The 23,583-nt window shown below is 35.6% G+C and overlaps 1 protein-coding gene across 3 annotated transcripts in view; it reads right to left on the bottom strand.

The window, feature by feature from the left end:
* The window catches only part of ANGPT1 (angiopoietin 1), a 242,426-nt gene that overhangs the window by 6,349 nt on the left and 212,494 nt on the right, over window positions 1–23,583 (bottom strand). For 2 of the 3 annotated variants that reach the window (XM_030304345.1, XM_030304346.1), the window contains exon 8: window positions 5,745–5,872. In XM_030304345.1, the coding sequence (XP_030160205.1) occupies window positions 5,821–5,872 (52 nt within the window). In that variant the 3' untranslated portion in view covers window positions 5,745–5,820. Of the gene's footprint in view, window positions 1–5,739; window positions 5,873–23,583 lie in introns of those variants that run through there. The other variant, XM_030304347.1, reaches the window with a different exon arrangement.

Below are 23,583 nucleotides of genomic sequence, written 5' to 3'. Positions count from 1 at the left end.
TGGGTAAATTATCTAATGTTTCTGTATCTCACTTCTTGCCAAAAGCATTACTGTGGTGCTGATTTCAAAGGGTTTTTAGAAGTGTCCTGTAAGTTATTAAATATAAACCATTTAAGATAATGCAAAAATGCCTGTTCATATGAGTGCAGTAATATTTGATATATTATTATGAGAGTAAAATAACACAAAAGTAAGCGTTTGATGATTTCTCATGCATTGTCAATTATTAACCTTCGGTGGCAGACTTGTACTATGGGACTATCAGTTCTGGTTCACTTTTTTTTTCCCAAATTTACCGTTTGAAAGACATTTTCTGATATTCTCTGCTTTTCTTTTCCCAATAAGCAAAAATTTCCTTCAGAAAATAGGAATATAAATTTGTACTTAGAAATGTTCATATTTACTTGGAAGACAGGAATCTAACAAATTTTTCCAGTTCTCGAGCTTAGTCTTCTGGGGTTTAGTTATTCTTAAAATTTAGTCCCAATTCTCATATCTTCATCAAATTGTTTCATGTGTGTGCCTGCAAATACATATGTATACTTATGTATTTTAAACCTCAGTTCAAGCAACAGTCACATTCAGACTCACACTGATTTACTTTTATGCCTTCTCACTGGGATCATTTGTGACTTTGTAATGCCCTTTCAGAGCCTGTGATAAAGTATTCATTCACTCGACCAATATTTATTGAGCACATACTATGTGCCAGGCACTGTGCTAGGCACTCAGTATACAGTAGTAGACAGCACAGAGTCTCTGCAACACACATTTTGTGGAACATTTTGTGTACTGGATATGTACAAATGAGAAATTGCTTTGAAATAAAGTAATGCAATGTAGATTTCTGTGGTCAACCTTAAATTATCCATATGGATCTTTTCCCTCAACATTTTTGCCTTAAAACCTAGGGAATGCCAGTTATCTGGCAATGCTTAGCACATCCTTCCTGGATTATTAAAAACTCTAAGATGATTATATTTTCCCAAAGATCTTGTCACTCAGCGTCATTTGCCAGTTGGAGAAGCTGCTAATTTCTTTCATTTTCTTTGTCTTCAAGATTATATAGCAGGCAATATCAACTCTCCCTGCAAGCATTTACCAACTCTGCTGTTAGCATCTGGGAAGTTGTAGGGTGTACTAAGAAATTTATGTGTATGGCTTTATCCTGTCTTTTAAGGGCTGAACTGAGAAATATCCTTTGTTAGCTTTAGCAAAGTCTTGTCTGTCGTCTGACATAGTTTATGCGTGGGAAAAGAGATCAGAGTTTCTACCACAACAGATTCTTTCTGTAGAAGGTTAGGTCACATTTTTACATAGTTTTTATATTATACACTAAATGTGGAAACTGTGTTGAAAGAAAAGTAAGGTAAGGAACAGAATGTAAAACAATACAATGTTTTGTTTTGTCAGCAACCTTTAGTAACTGTAGTTTCTAATAGTCTTTTAGAAAGACTATTTGAAGAATGCTAATTTAGTACTAAAGACCCCGTTTTCTTGAAATGTAATATTCGCTTTGAATGTGACAATCTAAGTTGTTCCTTTTCAGAATTCTGGAGTCAGAAGATTTTTACATATTTGTTTTTATATACAATAAATCCCTATAAAACAAAAGCATGCATTGAATGAGATTACATTTTCATTTTCTTAATGTTAAATAGTAGATAAAACTGTTAAGTTTAAAAGAAACTGATTCCTTTCTTTGGGCTCAGGAAGGCACAAAACGAACTGTCCTACAGGACTGAAAATACTGCCTACAATCATCTCTTAACTTGGTCCCTCCCAATACTGAGGTATATGGATTTTTCACAATATCCTACATATAGGAGGAAACCTAAGGAGAAAACTTACAAATTTTCCTAAGGTCAGTTCCATCATAGAACAAAGACATTTCTGGCTTATAAATCTGGGCTGATAAATCACCTTTATTTAACTATTAATTAAAAGGGCAGTTGCACAGAAGCAACTGTATGGGGCAATTTTGACCTTGAAATATATATTCTGGTCCCAGAAGAAATCTGTAACAAAACATGAAAAATTTTCAACATTTACATTGGATGGAAAAATTGCTGGCTTTCTGGTAAGGTAGAAACAAGTACATATACTTCTGGGAAAGGAGGTATAAAGCATTGTGGTATCTATTTCTATTGATGTAAATGTACTTTCTCAGCCCATTACACCTCCTTTCCACTCTACACTATACTACGAATCACAACCCATGCACTGAAAAATAATATCACATGGTTTTCCTTACATCAGCCACAGTGAGTACATGGAATAATAGAATCACAGAACCAGAAGAAAGTAGAGACTTTCTTGTCTAGACCCTCAACTGCAGGAACATGCATAAGTAAGCTCTTTTAGATAAAATAGCTTTATATTCTCTTCTTGAAGATGTCCACCACAAAAATGAACAATCCTCCCTGGCAGCATTTGATCCCTGGACACTCCATCTAAAGTTACTTCCCCTTTCTCCAACAACTCCATCATGTTATATTTTGCCTCTGAAACTGGTTATGGTTTGAAATTGTTATTTATTGCTTACTCTTTTGTTGATGGTCTCCCTCAATAGATGCAAGTTCTATTCTGTCTTGCTCATTTCTCTAAGAGTAGTTGATCTGTAATAGTTACTTGTTAAAAATATGTTAAATTGATAGAAGAAAGTTAAGAAGTTAGGATATTGGGAAAGAATAAAGAAAGATCAAAATGTTCTACTTTATGCCTAACTGAAATACCTTCTGCTTTCAATTAAGCTTGTCTCTTGTTGTTCAATCTCTGTCATATAAAGGTGGCAACGATACCACATTCGCCAACCCAAATCCCTGCATGTACTTGCACAAAACTATTTAGGACAGTTAGTGGGTGATAAATCTTACTCTACCCTTAATTTCTTTCAGAAGAAACAAAGGAAAAATTTTGTAAATAAACAAGATGAAATAAAACTTTAATTGATGGTGACAGAAAACTATGAATTATTAGCTTCAAAGACTATAAAATCTTATTGCTTAAAGGAAACTATTTAAAATAGGCAGCAAGTTCAAATACAAATTAAAAAAGAAAGGAAAAACCATTAGATGAAGAAAATGGTTCTAAGGGAAACTATGACAGAATAAATACTGGTAGTGGGGAGTAGCTAAGTAGGACCTAAAGTTCCAGGCAATACTCAAGTTACCTGGACTGTCATTGACATTCATCCTTATGCTCTCCAGTTCTTAGCCATCTAAATTCCACATTTTAGCTTTGCAGAGTGAATAGGTTTGCAAGGCCTGGATTCTTTCAAAAGGATATTTGATAGGGTAATGGCGTTTATTACAAAAACACATTTAGTTAGACTATTCCAGCCCAAGCAATAAGTGGAAATTTTCTCTCCCCAACATATGTGTTTATTGGTGAGTAAGAAGCAGGTCCAGGAATGATTATGGATGAAAGAACATGACAAAGTTCAATCATTTGAAGCAGAAATAAAATCATAAATCTGAGCAATGAAATTTTCTCACCAACAACCAAGAGGTGCATTTTCCTCTTTGCTTAGCTCTATATTTCTCATTATTATGACAGAAATATGAACATATTGGAATGCTCTTCTAAGGCAACATTTGAAATATTTTACTGTTGTTCTTTCAGGAATTGCATTTATTTGGTAAGAAAAGCTATCTGTAAAAATAGACATGGAGAAAATGAAGCACATTTCAATATTAAAATGAACAGCAAACTAGACAATCAAAGTCCTTTTGTCTCTGTATAAAGTTGTTGACAATTCCATTTATGGGATCAGGGAAGTAATGAAAATTTTTTTTTCTTTCAGGAAAAGTTTAAAACCTAACCTGTGGGTACCAATCTAAATTTTAACAACTGTTTTGGGGAGGGGGTCATAAAGTTACATATTGAGGACTTTTACCTATTTGATGAGGTTGCATATGATGCCAGAATAGCATTTTAAAGTTTAAGGAGGAGGATATGATAGAAGAAGAATCGTAACAGGTTGGCTTTGATAATACTAGAGTTGGTCCCATGTTGAAATGATGTTAATGTAAGTGTGGTGGAGGGGGGTCAATGGGATGTGATTTGGTGGTGGTAATAATGGAGGACGTGGGGATGGGATGAAGGTGGAAAGATTTCTGTAAAACCACCCCTCCCTATTCTTCCATGCTCTGTTAACTGATGACAAAGTGTCAACCTAATGATCCATTTCACTGGCTTCAAAATTTGAACATGATTTCAAGGGTTACAAAATGTTCATTTATTCATGTGCCATACTTTTAACTGAGTTCCTGTGTGCCACATCTACTGTGCTGGGTGTTAAATATAAAATGGTAAGCATTAACTTGCTTTTATTTTCCTTATGTACAAAGTGGAGATAGAGTTTGTCTCCCTGCTTATCTCACACAGCTGGTTTGGCATTCAACTAAGGGAGTACAACCTATGCAATAACATATACTAATATATAATAATTGATTTCGAGGCTTTTTTTTTTCCTTACTGTCAATGAAAACATGGTTTGTTGTAGATTAACACAGAAGGAGAACCAGGAAAGCTGAGGGTTGGAGTGACTGCTATTCCATTCAGAGAGAGAAAGAACAAAAAAACTGTGAGAAGAGAAGCACTGGAAAAAAGTTTTCCTTTACAGTTTTGCTGGGTGCCAACTCCTTCCTTGCCAGAACCTATAGCTTGACTTGAGCTACCTTGCTTGCCATTGGGTTTCAGCCACATGTTTCTCAAACTTCAGCCAGTCATGCATCAACTTCACAGATTTTTGCCATCATCCATTTATAATTTTTATTAACATTTAATTTTTTCTTTAAATCAATAATTTGTTATAGATCAAATATTGTGAATACTTTAAAAATGCAAAGATTATATAATTCTTTTAAAGAAGAAAACAGTACCACTTGCTACAATAAAAGGGAGATATAAAACCCAATACAATTAAAACAAGATCACTTTATTCACTTCTAGGTAGGTTCCATTGTCTAACCAAGGCCCTGAGCCTGAGGCCTAAGGGTTTTCTCCTTCTTTGCTCTAAAGATTATTGAATGATTATCGAGTAAGTGTTCAAGAAGTATTATAGATACACTAGCACCAAAGTGAGAATTTCTCTTTTGACACAATCAGAAGGCTCAAAGACAATGAGAAGGTTAAAAAAGGATTTATCTTTCTTACTCGGTGATATAGTATTATTTAATGGTATCTCTTAGACCAGCTCAAATGTCTTGCAGAAGTCAATACCATACATTGAAAAGCCCTAGTGTTGCTGGTCTGAATTTTATAACTTTAGATCTCAGTACACTTCTTTATTCTTCTTATTCAATTTCAATAGAATAGTCAATGAACCGTACTACATAGTTGCAAAATACTTTGTAAGAAGGTGGTTTTTTTGTTTCTTTGTTTGTTTTTTGTTGGCTTTCCCGTGTATGCTGAATTCCCAAATTGTTACCCATTCCACTATGGGTATCATTATGATTATTTAGAAGGTAGAATAACTGGCACTTTAAGAAGCTAAAGAATTTTTTCAGAACCAAGCTTAGCATGCCCCCTTTACAGACAATGGGGGAGGAGGCAAACTTATAAATATGCTAGCAATGTCTTGCACATGGTAAATTAGTGGGCAAAACAAAATGATCTCTAGGGACTTGCTCTTAAGTTTCCTGACCAGAAGATCACAGTCCTTTCTCATAGATAAGAAACTTCAAGCCTCAAACCAATGAAACATAACTTAGAGAACGGCCCCATAGGACTTACCTCCTGTTAGCATGAGGGCACATTTGCACATACAGTTGTCATTATCTGCATCTTTAGTGCTGAAATCAGCACCATGTAAGATCAGGCTGCTCTGTTTGCCCTGCTGGTCCAGTGTGACACCTTTAAATACAACCTGAAAGTTAAAAAAAGGAAAAAAGATAAGCTATTCAACAGAAGTAACAGAACCCATAAGACCAGTTTATTGAATGTTTGCCTTTTTCATTATTTCCTCCTTTCTTTGCACTCAGCCCTTTTAACAAACTACTGCAAGACCCAATCTAGGAGGGAGGGAGGGAGGGAGGGAGGGAGGGAAAGAAAGAAAGAAAGAAAGAAAGAAAGAAAGAAAGAAAGAAAGAAAGAAAGAAACAGAAAAGGGAAGAGAAAGGGGAAGGAAAAAGAAAGAAAGAAAGAAAGAAAGAAAGAAAGAAAGAAAGAAAGAAAGAAAATAAAGAGACATACATTCAGAAAGAAAGAAAGAGGAGGGGGGAGAAAGGGGAAGAAGAAAGAAAGAAAGAAAGAAAGAAAGAGAGAAAGAAAGAAAGAAAGAAAAGAAAGAAAAAAAAAGAAAGAAAAAGAAAAGGAAGAAAAGGAAGACTCCAAATGACAGATAGCAAAATTCTCTATGGCTTGTGTGTTTGGTGTTTTTTCACAATGCATACTCAAACTCATATGGTTCTGATAGTACAGGATCCACAAAAGGAAAATGGGTTGATTTTATTACAAGTATTAATCTCCAAAGAAAAAAAATGCCTTGTAGAGTGCCATTACAGCATACAACTATGTTAATGTTAAGCAGTGACGATGTGTACACATTATTCTTAACAGCAATACTAATAATAATTGTCATTGATTGAGGACTTGCTCTGTGCCAAACAATCTGCTAAATGCTTTCCATTTATTCTTTAATTTACTTTTATATTAAATCTGTGATCTAAGCATCAATATACCAATTTTACATTCCAAGATTTAGAGAAGATAAATAAGCTGGAATCTGGCTATGTTTGACTTTAAAATCCAAGTTCTTAATCATTATACATTCCCTGAAGAAATGTTTGTTGAGCACATATTACATACCAGGAATTATTCTAAGCACTTAAGATATACCAAAGGGCCATGCCATTAAGGGGCTTATATTCTAGGAGTATCCCTAAAATTAAGTTCAAAATGCCAACTGTTTAACCTCAAATATGGCATTCTTCAAAGAACCTAACCTACCTTACTCTCTAGAAACATTTCTTATATAAAATTTAAATTAACGTACATCCGAGGCTCTGCAACAGTTGTACATATAAAAAATCATCTGGTTATTTGTGAAAAAGGCCTTTTCACTAGGACTGGGAATTTATGTTCTCAATTAGTATCTGATATTACTCTTTGCAGACTGAAGAATACTAGTCTATAATTCAAAAACTAGTGGATAAATCACATTTGATGCCTAATGTAATTAGTTCTCTGATGTCTGGTCATTTCCTACTGACCCTATATATATTGTTTTATATCCATCTGGGCAATTGGAACAAATGCACACTTGCTCAGGTCCTTCAGTGGTTCCTCGGGGCTCAGAATAGCTACACTCAGGTTGTCAGGTTGTCAATTTGATATACAAGGTCTTCTCTAGTTGACCCTCTACCTTCTTTCCAACTCTACCTAACATGGTTCCTCAGTTATCATTCATCAAAATCATCTAGGAATATTCTTTTCATATCCACGTGTATTACCACTTCTGTACCTGAGTCTTATTTATAAATCTTATCCACTCACAATATAGTTAATATCTCTGTATGAGGGAGACACTACTGGGACTTAGGCCAGCTCTGAACAAATGTTACATTATTATTAAACAGAAATAATATGAGGGGCACCTGGGTGGCTTAGTCAGTTAAGCATCTGACTCTTGATTTCGGCTCAGGTCATGCTCTCATGGTTTGTGAAATCGATCCCACATCAGACTCCCTGCTGACAGCACAGAACGGGTTTGGGATTCTCTCTCTCCTTCTTTCTCTCTGCCCTTCCCCCACTCACGTTTTCTCTCTCTCTCAAAATAAATATTTAAAAAAATAATACAGATCAATTAATATTTGGATTTTCATTCTTTGATACCTATATTTGACTTGGGTTTGCACCTAAGTATATGTAAAGGTCCACTTATTATTTTGCAAGGTTGATATTAATTTTAGAAAATAACAGTAATATTATATGGTTGTGTGAAAACATTTTACAGATATTCTGCAGATTTGAGTCAGAGCAAAATATACAATTAAGCCCTACTCAAATTTTGTTGTTTTCAATGATTAATATAACCTATAGTTAATAGTAGGTTGGGGGAAGCTTCTAAAGGTAAATTTTCATATATAAGCCTGTATTTTAAAACTCTGAGGGGCCAGCTAAAAATCACTGGTGACAAAAATTGTAGATTTTTTTAAAATTTATTTTTGAGTAGAGAGAGAGGGAGACAGAGTGTAAGCAGGGGAAGGGCAGAGAGAGAGGGAGACATAGAATCTGAAGCAGGCTCCAGGCTCTGAGCTATCAGCACAGAGCCCAACATGGGGCTTGAACTGACGAGCCATGAGATCCCAACCCAAGCAGAAGCCAGATGCTTAACCTACTGAGCCACCCAGGCACCCCAAGAATTGTAGAATTTTTTAAATGTGGATTTACATTTTAGGTTGTAGACAGCCCACTTGGAGGCGGGTTTCATCAGGGGAAAGTAAGGTTGAGAGGTCACCAGTTGGAGCCTGGGACAAGTTACCCATGTGAATTCACAACCTTCCAGATTTGATCACTTTCTCAGCCTTTCAGAGATAGCCACACACTCTCAAAGCTAAGAGAGACTCTTGTTAGCTCACCACTTACACTCAAAATGGGGACATTGTGGAATCCAGGCTCACGTTTTTCTTAGAGTTTCACACAGAAAGCCAAATTATAATTGGAAAGTTGCTTGTTTAGTGAACACAGAATCAGTTGGGGGAAGAAGATGAATGATTCCAAAATTATGTGGCTGCAACTGCAGGCCTAAAATCTCCTGCTCCACTGGGACTGGGTGAGTTTTGCCCACAGGTGCTCTTGGATGAGCCATGCTAAATTCCAACTCTGATTCTTGGCTTCTCTATGATTAGTGATGACTTTCCTTCTTTTTTCAAAAGGTAAGTCAATACCAGTATCCTGTTAGTAGCTCTAAGCTCACTGATGGGGCTAGAGATTCCAGAACATGATAATTTTCTACACTATCATTTGCAGGTAACTTGAGCACCAATGTTCTATTGATATTAAGTAAGTGACTGCTATGTGCTGGATATAGTTTATACTTTTATCCTTTCACAAGAGGGTTGCAGTTTAAGCCTCATAGTTTACAATGGTTTCTTTGTGTTACCATGGCAATAGGAACGCCCAATTATAAATTTAGGAAGTAGAGAAAAGCAAAAAGAAGAAAATAGAAAGTAACACAAATCTCATCTCTGAATATAACTACTCTTGACATTATGGTTTATATGCATTTAGTCTTTTCCTTGTTTTCCCCTTCCAAATTGAAAATATTTATTTTAAAATATATATGTAATATCTGATCATATTCTTATAAAAATTTTGAACAATGCACATAAAGTTGTTGCCCACAGGCCTGCCTCAACTACCTGTCTAGAAGTAATCACTTACATTAGTTTTGCACCTTCCAAAATAGTTTCTTTTCATGTATAAATACAAACTGTACTCTACATATTTCTTCATACCATGCTTTCCACACATAATTTTATAACCATTTTTTCATGCTATTACATATCCTTCTCCACCTTCATTTGGAGCTATTGTATGACTATACCATCAGTTGTTACAAGTTTAAGGACGCCTTCATATATCTCTAAATATGTATGCAAGCATATAAAGGGTAGAATAAACATCAACGATGTCTTTTCCTGACCTTTGCCTCTACAAACTACATTATTGCTATATGTTAGAGTCTGTAAGTAAAAAGAAATATTTTTGCAGATCCTTTTAATCAACATCAAAAGGTCAGTCTTCTAGTCCTGGCAGTTCTTCTGTATTAGAAAAGTTTTACAACTGGTCTCACTGCCTTGAATCTTGCTCCTTCCCCTTTGCCCTAAAATCCATGCTCTGTAAGGCTCATTCAAAAACCTGCATCTCATTATTCTTCTACTCTGGTTAAAATCCCTCAGTTGTTCTCCCAACACATGAAAGATAAGGTCCAAATGCCTTATTGTGATTTACAAAGACTTGGAAGATCTTGCCATCCTCTATTTTTTTCCCATGCCACCTAACCCCATACATATCATCACTTATTTCCTGACCATTTCCTGACCAGCCTTATCAATTACTTTACCCCTCAAATCAACATATTCTCATTTCTGTGCACATTTCCATGTGTTGACCCCATTCCTAGAAGGCCCATTGTGCATTATATGCATATATTAAATCACTGTGTTATACACCTGAACCTAATATGATGTTATATGTCAATTACATCTCAATGAAAAATAAATAAAAGTGAAAAGATCAACGTTTAGAGGATTTTCACTGTACAAGACCGAGTTAAACCTGCAAATTTATATATAGTAGTATTCACTGTGTCTGAGTCTATATCCTTAGCATGTCACAGGGGAATGTTCTAGGGAAGAGGCACCATGGAGAGTCATTTTCTTGCACTGAGAAACAGGGATGGTGTTTCATAAAAGTATGTTTCTCACCACTATTTTAAGAAATTTACAAATGAGGACAACTATGCTTCTGTGGAATCCCACAAGGATTCTGGGAGCAAATGTGTAGTCAAGGGTAGGTCATCTGAACAGTTAAGCGGCTCAATCTTTCTTAGCAACTATTTAGCTAGTACAGAACAGCAATTATTGACCCAAAGCCAACACTTCCTAGCTAGTTATCTGATACAGGCAAACTAAGAGCTGGCCATTCACCAACACCAAGTATTTTTTTCTAATTAGATAAGGAAACTTATTTAAATTGAGGTTCAAACAGAATATTTAGGTGGTTCTTTTACACAGTGGTTCTGTCTAATTTCTGAAGTCTTTATGTATAGTTAACTAACCATGGCTTTCTCTTCTATGTTAATGATACTTCACTTTACAAAAGAGAAGTCAATATACAGAAGGGCCAAAGTTGGCCTTGCATATGAATGTAGTGAAAGGAAAATTAAAGTGTGAGTCATTATAAAGAATACTCCCCCAAAATAACACCATGGGAATCCTGGACATTTATTTCTTATGTTCAGCCAGTGTAGATGTGGTTTTCATGAAGGATGATGTGTTAGGAGATAAAAACCAAACATTATTCCAGAGTAAAGTATTTGGCTTAGGGACAGAAATATGGAAGATGAAAAAAAAACCACTAAAAAACCCCCCAAAACCCAAAATGAAAATAAACAAAACACCTAAAATAACACAAAAACTGCAAAGAACATGATTAGATATGATTAAAACGGTAGCCACTGAGTAAAATGATGGTATTCATCCTTTTAAACCCATTTTTCCTAATTAATGAGGATAAAACCCCCACATTTCTTACCATGATTTGGTCAGTGGCTGTACAGAATGTCAGCATTATGATTGTTTTCAATTAGCGTCTTTTTTAATGTTTATTTTGAGAGGGAGACAGGGAGAGAGAGATTGAATGTGCATGACTGTGGAGGGGCAGAGACAGAGGAAAGAGAGAATCAGAGAAAATCCCAAGCAGACACAGGGATTGATCTCATCACCTTGAGATCACAACCTGAGCCAAAACCAAGTGTCGGATGCTTAACCAGCTGAGCCACCCAGACGGCCCTCAATAAGCATCTGAAGGAAAAATGAAACAGACAGGTGCACGTTGAAATTAGTCACTACTCCCTAGTCATCTGAGATGGTTCTCTAGTCATCCTCAATGAACACATAGTTATCCCTTTTCTTTCACTTATAGAATTTAAATAACCAGAAAGGCTAAATTGTATTTCTTAATAAATGCAGGACAATAGCAAGTTCTATTATTAAATAAAAGACTTCAAAATAGTTATGGATCATACAAATGATTCTATAACTTTCTTTTCTTTAAAATAGGCAGCCCAATGTCATGAAGTTGGTTTCTCACTAATTTTATCTACTTTAAGAGACTCCTATGCTTCTTCCATTTTTACATCTTTACGGTATTCAGAAGTCAAGAGGCTCTTTCATTACCCAAGGCAGTGGGAGTTGTATGTATGACAAATTGAAGTTTGGCCTTGGCTCTTTAAAACAGTAGAAAGACTCTCAGTATCTGAACTCTAAGGTCTTTCGAACTGACAAGCTGAGCAGATCTCATGCAGCAGATTTCTCTTCTGCTCTGAGCTCTTGCCCTGCCACCATATGGAACTAGTTTGTCTTCCTCACAATCACTTGAAGAAAATGCAAAATGACCTCCATGGTTTTCTTTCAAAGCCTGGTAACAATGACTCAATCTGACTGAGTTTCCCAACATTGCTCTCTCCCAGTTCCTCCTGCTCCAGGGCTGTCTCAGCTCTAACTTCCCTCCTTTCCTTACGGAAAGAGCTGGGCACCATTAGCAAAGAGACTAGCAGAGCATGTCTTTTAGATGGAGTGTAAATGATACAGGTGGCATCTTCTGCTGAAAATAAAGACAATGTATCTCTTGTCAAAACATATATAGAGAAAAGAGCTTTTGTTTTAGGCTTCTAGCAAGATTAAGCATTTGTTTGGTGTTATGAAGACATAGTTGGGAAGTATACAAATAATTCGTATTGTTGGAAAAAGGGTGAGAGAAAAACTCAGAAGACGCTAAACTGTTCAAAAAATTAGTGGAAGAGATAAGCTTTGGAGGATATGGAGGACATGGACTTTTGGAGAGGGATGAAGAGGATATTTTCAGTAAAGGGGTTGTGACGGGCACCTGGGTGGCTCAGTCCAGTAAGTGTCTGACTCTTGGTTTCAGCTCAGGTCATGAACTCACAGTTTTTGGGTTCAAGCCCCACATTGGGCTCTGCGCTGGCAGCAAGGAGTCTGCTTGGGATAATCTCTCTCTTCTGCTCTTTCTCTGCCCCTTCCCTGCTCAAGCTCTCTCTCTCTCTCAAAATAAACATTTATAAATAAATAAATAAATAAATAAATAAATAAATAAATAAAAAGGGGTTGTGAAATCCATAGCACAATTTTAACATAAAAAAAAGATAAGAAAGAAAAGGGTTTTCATCAGTCATTTGAATGTGCTGGGCATATCAAATGAAAAGACAGACAATGAAGTTATTTGGATACTAAACATTTAAGATAGATTTTATTCCTGTTATTAGTATTTGAAGCTGAAATTCTTTATGTTTTAAATGCCCTTTTGTTAAGTATATAAAGTTCTAGTGGAAATTACTAAGTCTGGAAACCCTGAGATACAGGAAAGAATATAAATTTATCTTACCACAAGGGGAGACTTGAGTCCTATATTATATATATACATATATATGTATATATATATGTATATATACGTATATATATGTATATACATGTATATATATAATATATCTTTTTTTCAAAATAGTAATTTTGAGATAAACATTTTATTCTCTCTAGTTTGGGATTGTCTAGTGTATCTTTAAGTGATGAGAGCTTTACTGATTTGGTACCTTTCTCCCTATCTTCACAATTCCACAATGAGCCAATCTTCAAGACAAGCACAAATATTGCAGAGGATGCCTCCTCTCTTCCTTCTCCTCTAACTTGTCATTCCATAGATAAATTGCTTCTCTTGTGGCACATCTCATTTTGCCTACTGTAGTATCATTATCTACATGTGTGCTTTCTCTTCCTTACCATATTATAAGCCAGCCATCTTTATAAACTCCATACACTATAAACACAACAGGCATACAATAAATATTTGAGTCAATTATGAACTAAGTTAAAATTGTTTAGAATTTAAGTTTTACCCATTCAAGATATGGCTTACATGTAATAACATTTTAACTCTATAATTTAATTATGTTTTACAATTCAAGCCCCCTGGGCATTTATTTTCTGATGTGAAATTTGCCCAATATTGATGGCTTTAATAATCTGATGAAATTATATTGGGATACTGCTATAATGAGGATGTAATTCATTTGTATCTGTTGATATTTGAAGAAATAGCTCATGAAATAACCCATTAAAATAAATACTGGGGAGTCCATATGAGAAATGAGACCATTGAGTTTACAAAGGGACCTATATCTGTACACGTGTCTCTATCGCATAATTCCCTCTGGAACCTAGATATTCATTTAGAAATCTGTTTCAAAAGCTTTACCTTAGGGTTCCTGGGTGGCTTAGTCGGCATCCGACTCTTGATTTTGCCTCAGATTGTGATTTCGTGGTTCATGGGTTTGAGCCCTGTATTGGGCTCTGCACTGACAGCACACAGCCTGCCTGCTTGGGATTCTCTCTCTCTCCCTCTCTGTCCCTGCCCCACTTGTTCTCTCTCTCTCTCTCTCTCTCCCTCTCTCTCTCTCTCTCTCATCTCTATCTCTCTACAAATAGATAAATAAACTTAAAAATTAAAAAAAAAATCTTCACCTTGTTTGTTAGAGGACAGAAGGTTTGTTTTCCAATGTTGGATCTAGGGCTGCGATCTCTGTTGGAGGAGGCTCTATTAAGTCAGTGTCATTATGTACAACACTGTTTTTCAAATGTTGGAGCTATATTGTCTTACTCCATAAGTGAACATAATTATTTATTTGTTTGCAAGAGCCTGTCAAGGAGTATGCGAGACAATGATAGGAAAATATCTAAAAAAAGTCAGTCCACGTATGAAAATATAAGTGAATACATCCTACAATAGACACCTGCATGGCGATGATCTACATTCATAGATATAAATCTATATGTAGAAGGAAAAGTTCAAAAGAAGTTTCAAAAGAAAAGAGGGTGCAAGTAGGGTGATTAAAGACCTAATAATGTGAAGTTTGACTCATCAAAAATGAAGAATATGACAGAGATTTAAAGATGCTTAAAAAGACATAAAGATCAAACAGCTATAGGTGGTGTGGTACAAAATATGAATGAAGAAAATGGATAACAATAAAGTCATTAGTAAAAATTCTTCTTTCTTTCCTTTCTCTCCTCATACTCCACACACACACACACACACACACACACACACACACACACAAATGGATAAATAAAATATTCGCTTCTGAAGAGTAAGATTATGTCATGTACATGTGTGCCTCCAGAATTAGAATAACAGAATAGAGTTTGGAACTTAACTTTCTGGGTTTGCAACCTAGCTAATCTTTGTGATCCTCAGTTGCCTCGTCTGTAAAATGGCTCTAAAAATTATTATGTTCTTTTAATACTGTCCTGAAGATTAAATGAGGTGATACATATAAAATCCTTAAAGGGTTGTTACAACTTAGGGAATCAAACTTCCCTAACCAATAACCATAAAATACACAGTAGCTCAGGAAACATAAGTTATATGAATAAATCTAAATTAAATTAAAATATATATGATATTGATAGAAATACATAAACATATGGAGAGTGATGAAAATAACGAGATAGAGATGCAGCTAATTAAAGACGTGCATGTAGGTAGTAAGCTGGAGAAATTAAAAATGAAATTTTCTCAAATTCATAAGGTGCCATTTCCTTTGAAAATTATTCTCGTTCTTGGGGCGCCTGGGTGGCGCAGTCGGTTAAGCGTCCGACTTCAGCCAGGTCACGATCTCGCAGTCCATGAGTTCGAGCCCCGCGTCAGGCTCTGGGCTGATGGCTCAGAGCCTGGAGCCTGTTTCCGATTCTGTGTCTCCCTCTCTCTCTGCCCCTCCCCCGTTCATGCTCTGTCTCTCTCTGTCCCAAAAATAAATAAACGTTGAAAAAAAAATTAAAAAAAAAAAAAAGAAAATTATTCTCGTTCTATATAGAGCAAGCAGAATACTAAGTACAAAGGACAAGAAACTTGCTGACTAACTACCTAGTTTAAGGTCTATATTATTTTTTTAATGTTTATTTATTTTTGAGAGAGAGAGAGAGAGAGAGAGACAGAGAGAGAGAGACAGAGAGAGAGAGCATGAGTGGGGAAGGAGCAGAGAGAGAGGGAGACACAGAATCTGAAGCAGGCTCCAGGCTCTGAGCTGTCAGCACAGAGCCCAACGTGGGGTTGAACTCACAAACCATGAGATCATGACCTGAGCCGAAGTCAGACACTTAACCTACTGAGCCACCCCGGCACCCCAGGTCTATATTATTTTTAACCCAGATGCCTGAATAATGATCCTTTAGTTCAAATGTTTATTCTTTATAAATTAAAATTTCAACTTTTTGAGAATCTTATGTTTCTTTTGACATAATAGGGTGCTTTATTGGCTGAATCCAGCATGTGATTTTTTTCCCCTTTCTTTACTCATAATTGATACTGGGGAAAAAAATCCCTGAAAATGATCACCCATAGCAACTCATCCTGTAATTGTCAACCTTCCTCCCCAACAGCTTTCTTCATCATATTCAATCTTCCTAAATTGGTGTCATTTGTTCTTAGATGGAATTGGATTATTGAGTAATTGGCAGCACTGCTGTATATCAAACTAACCATTATGCTAAGAAGGAGTGTGTTATCTTATTTGCTTCTTAAGCCTCAGATGCCCTGAGGTAGCTGTTATTTATTCTGATCATGTTTAGTGGAAGATGTGTAAGTGAAAAATGTTTGAGATAGTGTTGGTCATAGGAATCTGTGCTCTGATTGAGAAAGATAAATTTCCAGTTTTATTTGTTCTCTGTTTCTGATTGGTTTTCATTATACATGCACAAATTGCATGGTAAGTTTCCACCTATTTGTTTTCACAGCATACATTTTAATGTCTCTCCCTTGATTTGCAAATATTAATATAATGTAGAACTCTGTAAAAATGAGTTTATCAGCCACCCAAATCTCCTCAAGGTCTTCACACTGGAATCACTGTTACCAGCTATCCCGGTTCAAAGTCCAGTAAAATACAGTTTTCAAAGTTTCTCAATGGCATGAAGGTTGCCTGTGTTCAAAACTCAGGAGAAATTCTTCCTGTAAGGAAAATAGAGAACTCACACACTGTTATTTCTGTGCCTCTTCATACTGCTGAGAGAGTACACTCTCTTCTGTACATGTAAAGATAATTTTCATGAAGTCTGTGACCATGAAACCATACTTTCCAAAGTTCATAAATACACACTGTACTCATTCTCTAGTTTTAGTTCTAAATACAGCAAAGTTCTTCCAGTATTCCTCCCCTTTTCTAAGAATATGTAGAAAAAAATGAGTGCCAAATGAATTATATGGCACTAAGACCTCTCTAAAAAATACAAACAGTCCCTTAAACATACTTCAATTCCCCTGGGGTCATGTGTGGCTGACAGAGTCAGCTCCCCATGAGTGGATCACTGACTGGACACCCTTCTTGTGCCCAAAAGACCATGGCCATCTAAAAGAGTTTATGGGTTTGCTTTTTCCCCCCCAAAATTAAGTCAAGACCTTGTAAAACTTGTGATTGAAATTGGTGATTTTTTTAGCATAAGCAAGTTCAAGGGAGGTAGGTTTGTTCTCATTTTAATGTCTGTTTAAAGAGCAGCAAGAAACTTTCTTTCCAGCATCCCCTAGGGGAAGACAGAGGGGAAAGGGTGAGTAGAATGCTGAAAGCCATTGAGAGGCATTGTCTGAGGTTTCTTTGCAAAGAGGAAATACTTTCTCTTGTTGTACTTGGATAATGTGTTGCTATAAGTTCTACAAATAAGGCTCCAGTGTGCATAAGCAGATTCTTCTGTTGACCAAAATCATCAGTGTGGTTATTTCTCTTCAAAATTAGTATAAGATAGTATCCAAACTCCTTATCATGGAACATGGCCTTCTGTTTTCTGTAGCACAGTGAACTCCCACATATGAGATACTTGCTATTTTCTAACTGGTGCAGGCTCTCTCCCATCTTTGGGTCTTTGTCCACGTTGCCTCTTTGGCTGGAATCTTATGACCTTTCTCCTTCTGCCAACATCCTCCATACTTTCTCCTTGAACACCTACTCATATTTCACAAATCCCCAAGGATTTCCTCTGTGAAGCCTTTCCTGGTACCCTTTAATCTCCTCCAATGTATCTCATCCATCCTCAACCCCAGCTGAATAGACCACTTTTCTTTATTGCCCAACTAGAGTCTAATTCCAAGTGTTCTTACCCCTGGACTTTGAGTGTGGAGTTGAATCACACAGAAATATAAACAAAATTCAGTTTTTTCAGTTATTCTGGGGAGAAGATCCATAGTGCCATCATTTTTTTAAAAAAGGTCCATGATTCTTTGATTAAAAAAATAAAGATATGCTACAACATACTGCAGCTGCAACTTTTGTTTGAAGCCAGCTATATCATGTTTTCTTCTATCTTCTAAACTATCAGCACCACAAGACCAGCAAGGATGGTGTCTCCTCTTAGAGTCATTAAAGTTTTAGTTCTGCATCAACATCACCTGGGTGGAGTTGGTAACACTGACAGATCTAAGATTAGAATCTCTGGATATGGAATCCAGAAATCTACACTTTAAACAAACACCCTAGTTGACTATATGCACACTCGAGTTTGGAAACAACTAAATAGTATCAGGGAAATATTAGCAACATGATAAATTTTTGATGACTAGCTGGCTCGACAAATAAATGAATGCAGACTCTGATTTCAAAATAATTATAGTAACTTTTGAGAGAGTAGTTTTAGTGAAGTTATATAGATTAAAGCAAAATTATACTCAGTTAAGAAATGAACAGAATAATAATGTATATTAGACAACTACATCTTTAAAATTATTGTTTTTAAAGGAAATATTGACTTGATGCTTCTCATAATTAGAGTATCTTCTGGATTAGAAGATGTCAAAGAAACATACACCATTCAGATGTAATTCTTCTTCTAGGAACACAAGGTGTACTTTAAGAATCAGATTATAAATAGGTACCAACTGTTCATTTGATCTTTAATCACATCTATTATTTTTATTTTTTTTATTTTTATTTTTATTTTTTCAACGTTTTTATTTATTTTTGGGACAGAGAGAGACAGAGCATGAACGGGGGAGGGGCAGAGAGAGAGGGAGACACAGAATCGGAAACAGGCTCCAGGCTCCGAGCCATCAGCCCAGAGCCCGACGCGGGGCTCGAACTCACAGACCGCGAGATCGTGACCTGGCTGAAGTCGGACGCTTAACCGATTGCGCCACCCAGGCGCCCCACATCTATTATTTTTAAAGCAGAGTTCATTGAAATAGTTCTTTTATAACAATGATGTGACCTTCAAATTTGTATATAATGATCAGACTTAGAAAGTTCTCTCCACAATTGATTAGGAAGGTATGTGAGGGAAAGGAAGTTGAAGCCTAAATATGAATAAAACTAAAATCTTTATGCAGCTATTTAGTTGAACTTCTAACTGAGCCAGGTAATAAAATAGTACTTTTGATTCTTTCAATAGAGAATGAGCATATCAGCATAAACACTGGCCTTTGTTTGTTAGCACCAAGAGACATATCTAAGCACTTTGCAGATATTTTAAATATTTAGCTGAAAACTTTATTTAATATTAAAGCTGAATGTTATGATGCTACTATTAAACAAGATTTGTAGTTGATGCATTTAATGTTGATATTTATTGATACTTGGCATAATTATTTATAATGCTTTTACGATGTTTATGATTGAAATGGGTAAAGACTTAGAAAAGAAATAAATCATCTAGAGAGAAAAAATTATAAGTTACAGAGTAATAAATATTTTATACTTTCATTGTCACAATTTTGAAGTTTCTACTCAAAAAGTATAATTAACTAAATTTTGTAATTTTCATTAAGCTCTCAGTTATTCATCCATGATGAATTCTATAAAATCAATGTTTACTGACACCTAGTGGTAGTTATCAAAATTGTAGGCAGAGAACCTAGTTCTTGTAGCCAAAAAAACTACCTATCAGTGTCAACAACACAGTATCCTTTTTCAAGATCAGTTGGCCTACAAAACAAGGTACGTTGTCTTTCTATTTTGTTAATATTGTATTTCATTTGCTTGGCATCATGCAATACAGAAATTCTTGCATATCATTTACAGGTAAAGAAAAGAAAACAAAACAAAACAGAAGAGCCTAGAGTTGAATAGATCAGGGAAATGAATCTCATCCAAGCAACAAACCAAAACCTAAAGGACATAGCACTTTATGAAAGTCTTACACGGAAATTGGCATATGCCATCACTCTAAACCATAAACGTCTGAGGGCAGGAATTTTGACTTGTTGATCTCTGATTTCCAGCATCTAGATCAATAAATGCCAAATAGTAGCCAGCTGTCTGTTGAATGAACAACAACCAAAAATCCTTGTTGATATGTCTTTCATATATTTATCAGACAGCGCTTCCTTTCCTTTCACATGTCAAACCTTGTGGAGAGATCCCTGCACTCCTAGAGGGGGCAATCTAGGGAAGAGCCAAATAATAGTCAATTACAATCCAGTGTAATAAGGAGTCTGATAAAGATATGCACAGAGCACAGTGACAGCAGAAAGAAAGAGGTTCTTATCCAACGTAGGAAGCATAACTCTTCAGATCAAGCTGAGGCTTGAAGGATAACGAAAATCAAGTCAGCCACAGAGTTTTGAAGCTCTTAAAGAATAGGGGTTGAGTTCTGTGGGTTTTGTGTCACTCATAATGCCTTGCATATTGTTGTTGTTCATATTTATTGAATGAAATTGATCAAAACACTGAGTGAAAAAAAAACTGACTGAAATATGAAAGACCATTTCAAATGAGCTGCCCTCAGAAGCTATCACTAGCTGCCAGTCCTAAATCTCTTCCATATTACGAGTTGTGTGGCTATCCTCTTTGCTCTTAGCATTATGCTTTGTTCCTGTCCCCTTATACTCCATGCTTAGGCAAAAGCTAACCATTTACATCAATCTAACCATAGGCCTAGCAAGACATACCAGGTCTCATTTATGAGGCTTAACATATGCTATTCCCTCTTCTATCTCCAATTTTGACTATTTTTCTAGCTAATTCCAATTTGCCATTTGTATGTCAACTTAGGCTACCCTGTGGAAGTCTTCTCAGCTTCCCAAATTGGTTAGATCCCCCTATTCATGCCATACTTGTCTTTATTGGTGAACTCACTGTGTTCATGGTATTGTAACTGCCTCTTTGTCTGTTATCTGCTCCTTCCCCTATCCTCATCACACATGTGTAGGCACATGTGTAAACACACATACATATCTGACTGCTGAAATCCCTGTGGATATTTTATCCTAGGATTGCACATACTAGAACATAACAATTATTTTATTCCTTGAAAACAGCTTTCATCTTTTCAGTAGTGGACAGCACTAGGAGGACTCCCAGTAGTGGGATCACAGGACATCTCTCTAGACTACTTCCTTGAGGCAGAGCTAGCTGCTTCTAACAACTCTCACCAACCTAGAAGTTTCGAGAATAGCAATTGTCTGAATCCCAGCATTAGTTTTTCTAGAGCAGGAATCCTCTGGGAATCTTAGACCTAACAGGACTGGGATATTTGTTTTGTTGGCTTAGAAAAATCCAGGACTCTAGAAACTGGCATTAATCTACTTTAATAAAATCAAGGGATTTTCCTGACCATTAGAAGACCTGGAGAGGTACAAAGTGACTTTGTAAGATCATTCCTTTCTCCTTTTGAATATTTTGTCTCGGTCAGAGTATAAAATACAAATTTTGTTGAATAAAACATTTTTTTTTCTCTGTTTCAGGAAGGAACTATAACAAAAATTGTAATCTAAATATAGTAAGATAACTCCCACATTGGATACATTATTTGGAAATACAAATAAAATGACTTAAAGCCTTGAGTTTGCAATCTAGGCTAAAAATTCAAGAGGGTAGAAACAGCCAGAGGATTCCCTATTTTTTTTTCTACCTTGATCAGTCCAGAAGTGCTGTAAAAAATAACTTTCTTCTTGGTATTTCAACACATCTGCTACTGGTTCTAGCCAGGACTGTATAGCCCAGAGGATCAGAGAAATGAAAAACATTTCACTACAGAGAGTAAAACAAGTTTTGCAATACCTACAAAAATGCAGGGCTTAAATTCATGTGGGAGGCTCTAGAGAATTCTTTTCACTCTACACTAATTTGTCCTTGAAATACATACATGACATGGGAGTATTTTAATGATAAAAAAAAATAAGATTTTTGAATTGGAAAGATTTCATTCTTACCTTCTTATTTTACTTCTGAGGACCTGAGACTTGGAAAAGTGAAGTAACTTGTCCAAGGTCATTCAGAAAATAACTACAGATCCAAGGCTAGAATTCATGGCTCTTAATTCCCAATACAAGGCTTTATCCATTACATCAAACTCTTCCCCAATAAAGATGTTGGCCAAAAGTAAATTTTGTGCAGAAAGATATTTAATGACTAAATTATTTTTAAGGGTTTTTTTGACAATTTTTTCCCCAAACATTCCATTCATCTCTTCATGTGGAATCTCTTCAGAACAAGGCTTTAACACATAAATAGTTTCACCCTGAAGGTATCATTCATCCCCAACAAATTACATGGAGATAATAAAATATGGAGAATATTCTTAAACTGTGCATCAATATTATAGTAAGATTGTAATTATAAGATGAACATTGTAAATGGTTAAACATTATCATTCATACTTTACTAATAGAGATTTTCTGTTGGTTCAAAGAGGGGTTACCTTTAAGCTTGTCATTATACTATCTGTGATAAAGGATTTAATAATCCAGTTAATACCATGGTAAGATAAAAGAATTAACTTTAGGGAACAAAGTGTAACCAAAAGTAGAAAAAAAATTAACATGCAAAATCACTTGTGTAATAAAACATGTTCAATAAACTGTGCCTTTCTAACAAGGCTGAAATTTTTTCATGTAATTTTCTTTTTCTTCGTATACATTAAAGTAGCACAACTAAATTTTCTCCAATTGGTAAATCTTTACTTTTTTAGCTATAATAATATAATACAACACTTTTTAAACTATGCTTTACAAACATCTGAGGTACTAGCAATGAAAGGGCCAAAAGGATATTGTAGTAGGTCCCCACACTTTAACCAAAATGGATAAGCTTTATGGGTTTTATACATTATATTTTGTAAGAATTTTCTTTAAGAGATTACATATTCCATTGCAAAAATGAAAACAAAACCTTAAGTGAATTAAACTTAGCCAAACCAATAATGGGACAAATTAACTCTTTGTACCTTTGGATGTGATAAAATGGGAAGTACATAATATTGTTTATACAGCATTCTCGCCAAAAAGATTTAATTTGAATCTCATCAGGAAGAAATAATAAGGTGAATCCAGAAAGAGACATTTCTGAGGAACACTGACTGGGATTTTTAAAAAATATTTATGGTAGGTATGTGGTAGACTATTCTAAGTAAAAGTTGACTGAAGAGATCACAGATGAAATGAGTGAACCTGGACTGGGTCTTGAAGCCAAATTAACAAACAGACAAAAATCCCAATCAGTAAAACATTTCTGGGACAGTGGAATATGGATTGCAATACAGAATATAATTAATTTTCTTATCAAAACCAGTAATAAATTTCTTGGGTGTGATGCAAATTGAAATAAAAATATGTAAATTTTTTTATAGTTGCATGGCATTTAAATTTGTCCAATACAAAGTATGTTTGCATACTCTTTTTGCTTGGATCTCCATAACAAATGGTGAGGATGATAGGAGAGAGGGCATTATTCCCACTTAAAGATGACAGAACTGAGGTATTAAAGTAACATGTAAATTGCCCACGTTATATAGCTAGATTAAACTACTGTCAACTTGGTTAATCTGGGAACTATGTTTCCCAGGATATCCCTCCTTGTTC

This window comes from Lynx canadensis, chromosome F2 (assembly GCF_007474595.2).
Source record: "Lynx canadensis isolate LIC74 chromosome F2, mLynCan4.pri.v2, whole genome shotgun sequence".
In the NCBI taxonomy this organism is placed as follows: domain Eukaryota; kingdom Metazoa; phylum Chordata; class Mammalia; order Carnivora; family Felidae; genus Lynx; species Lynx canadensis.
This window is presented reverse-complemented; position numbering and strand designations above follow the sequence as displayed.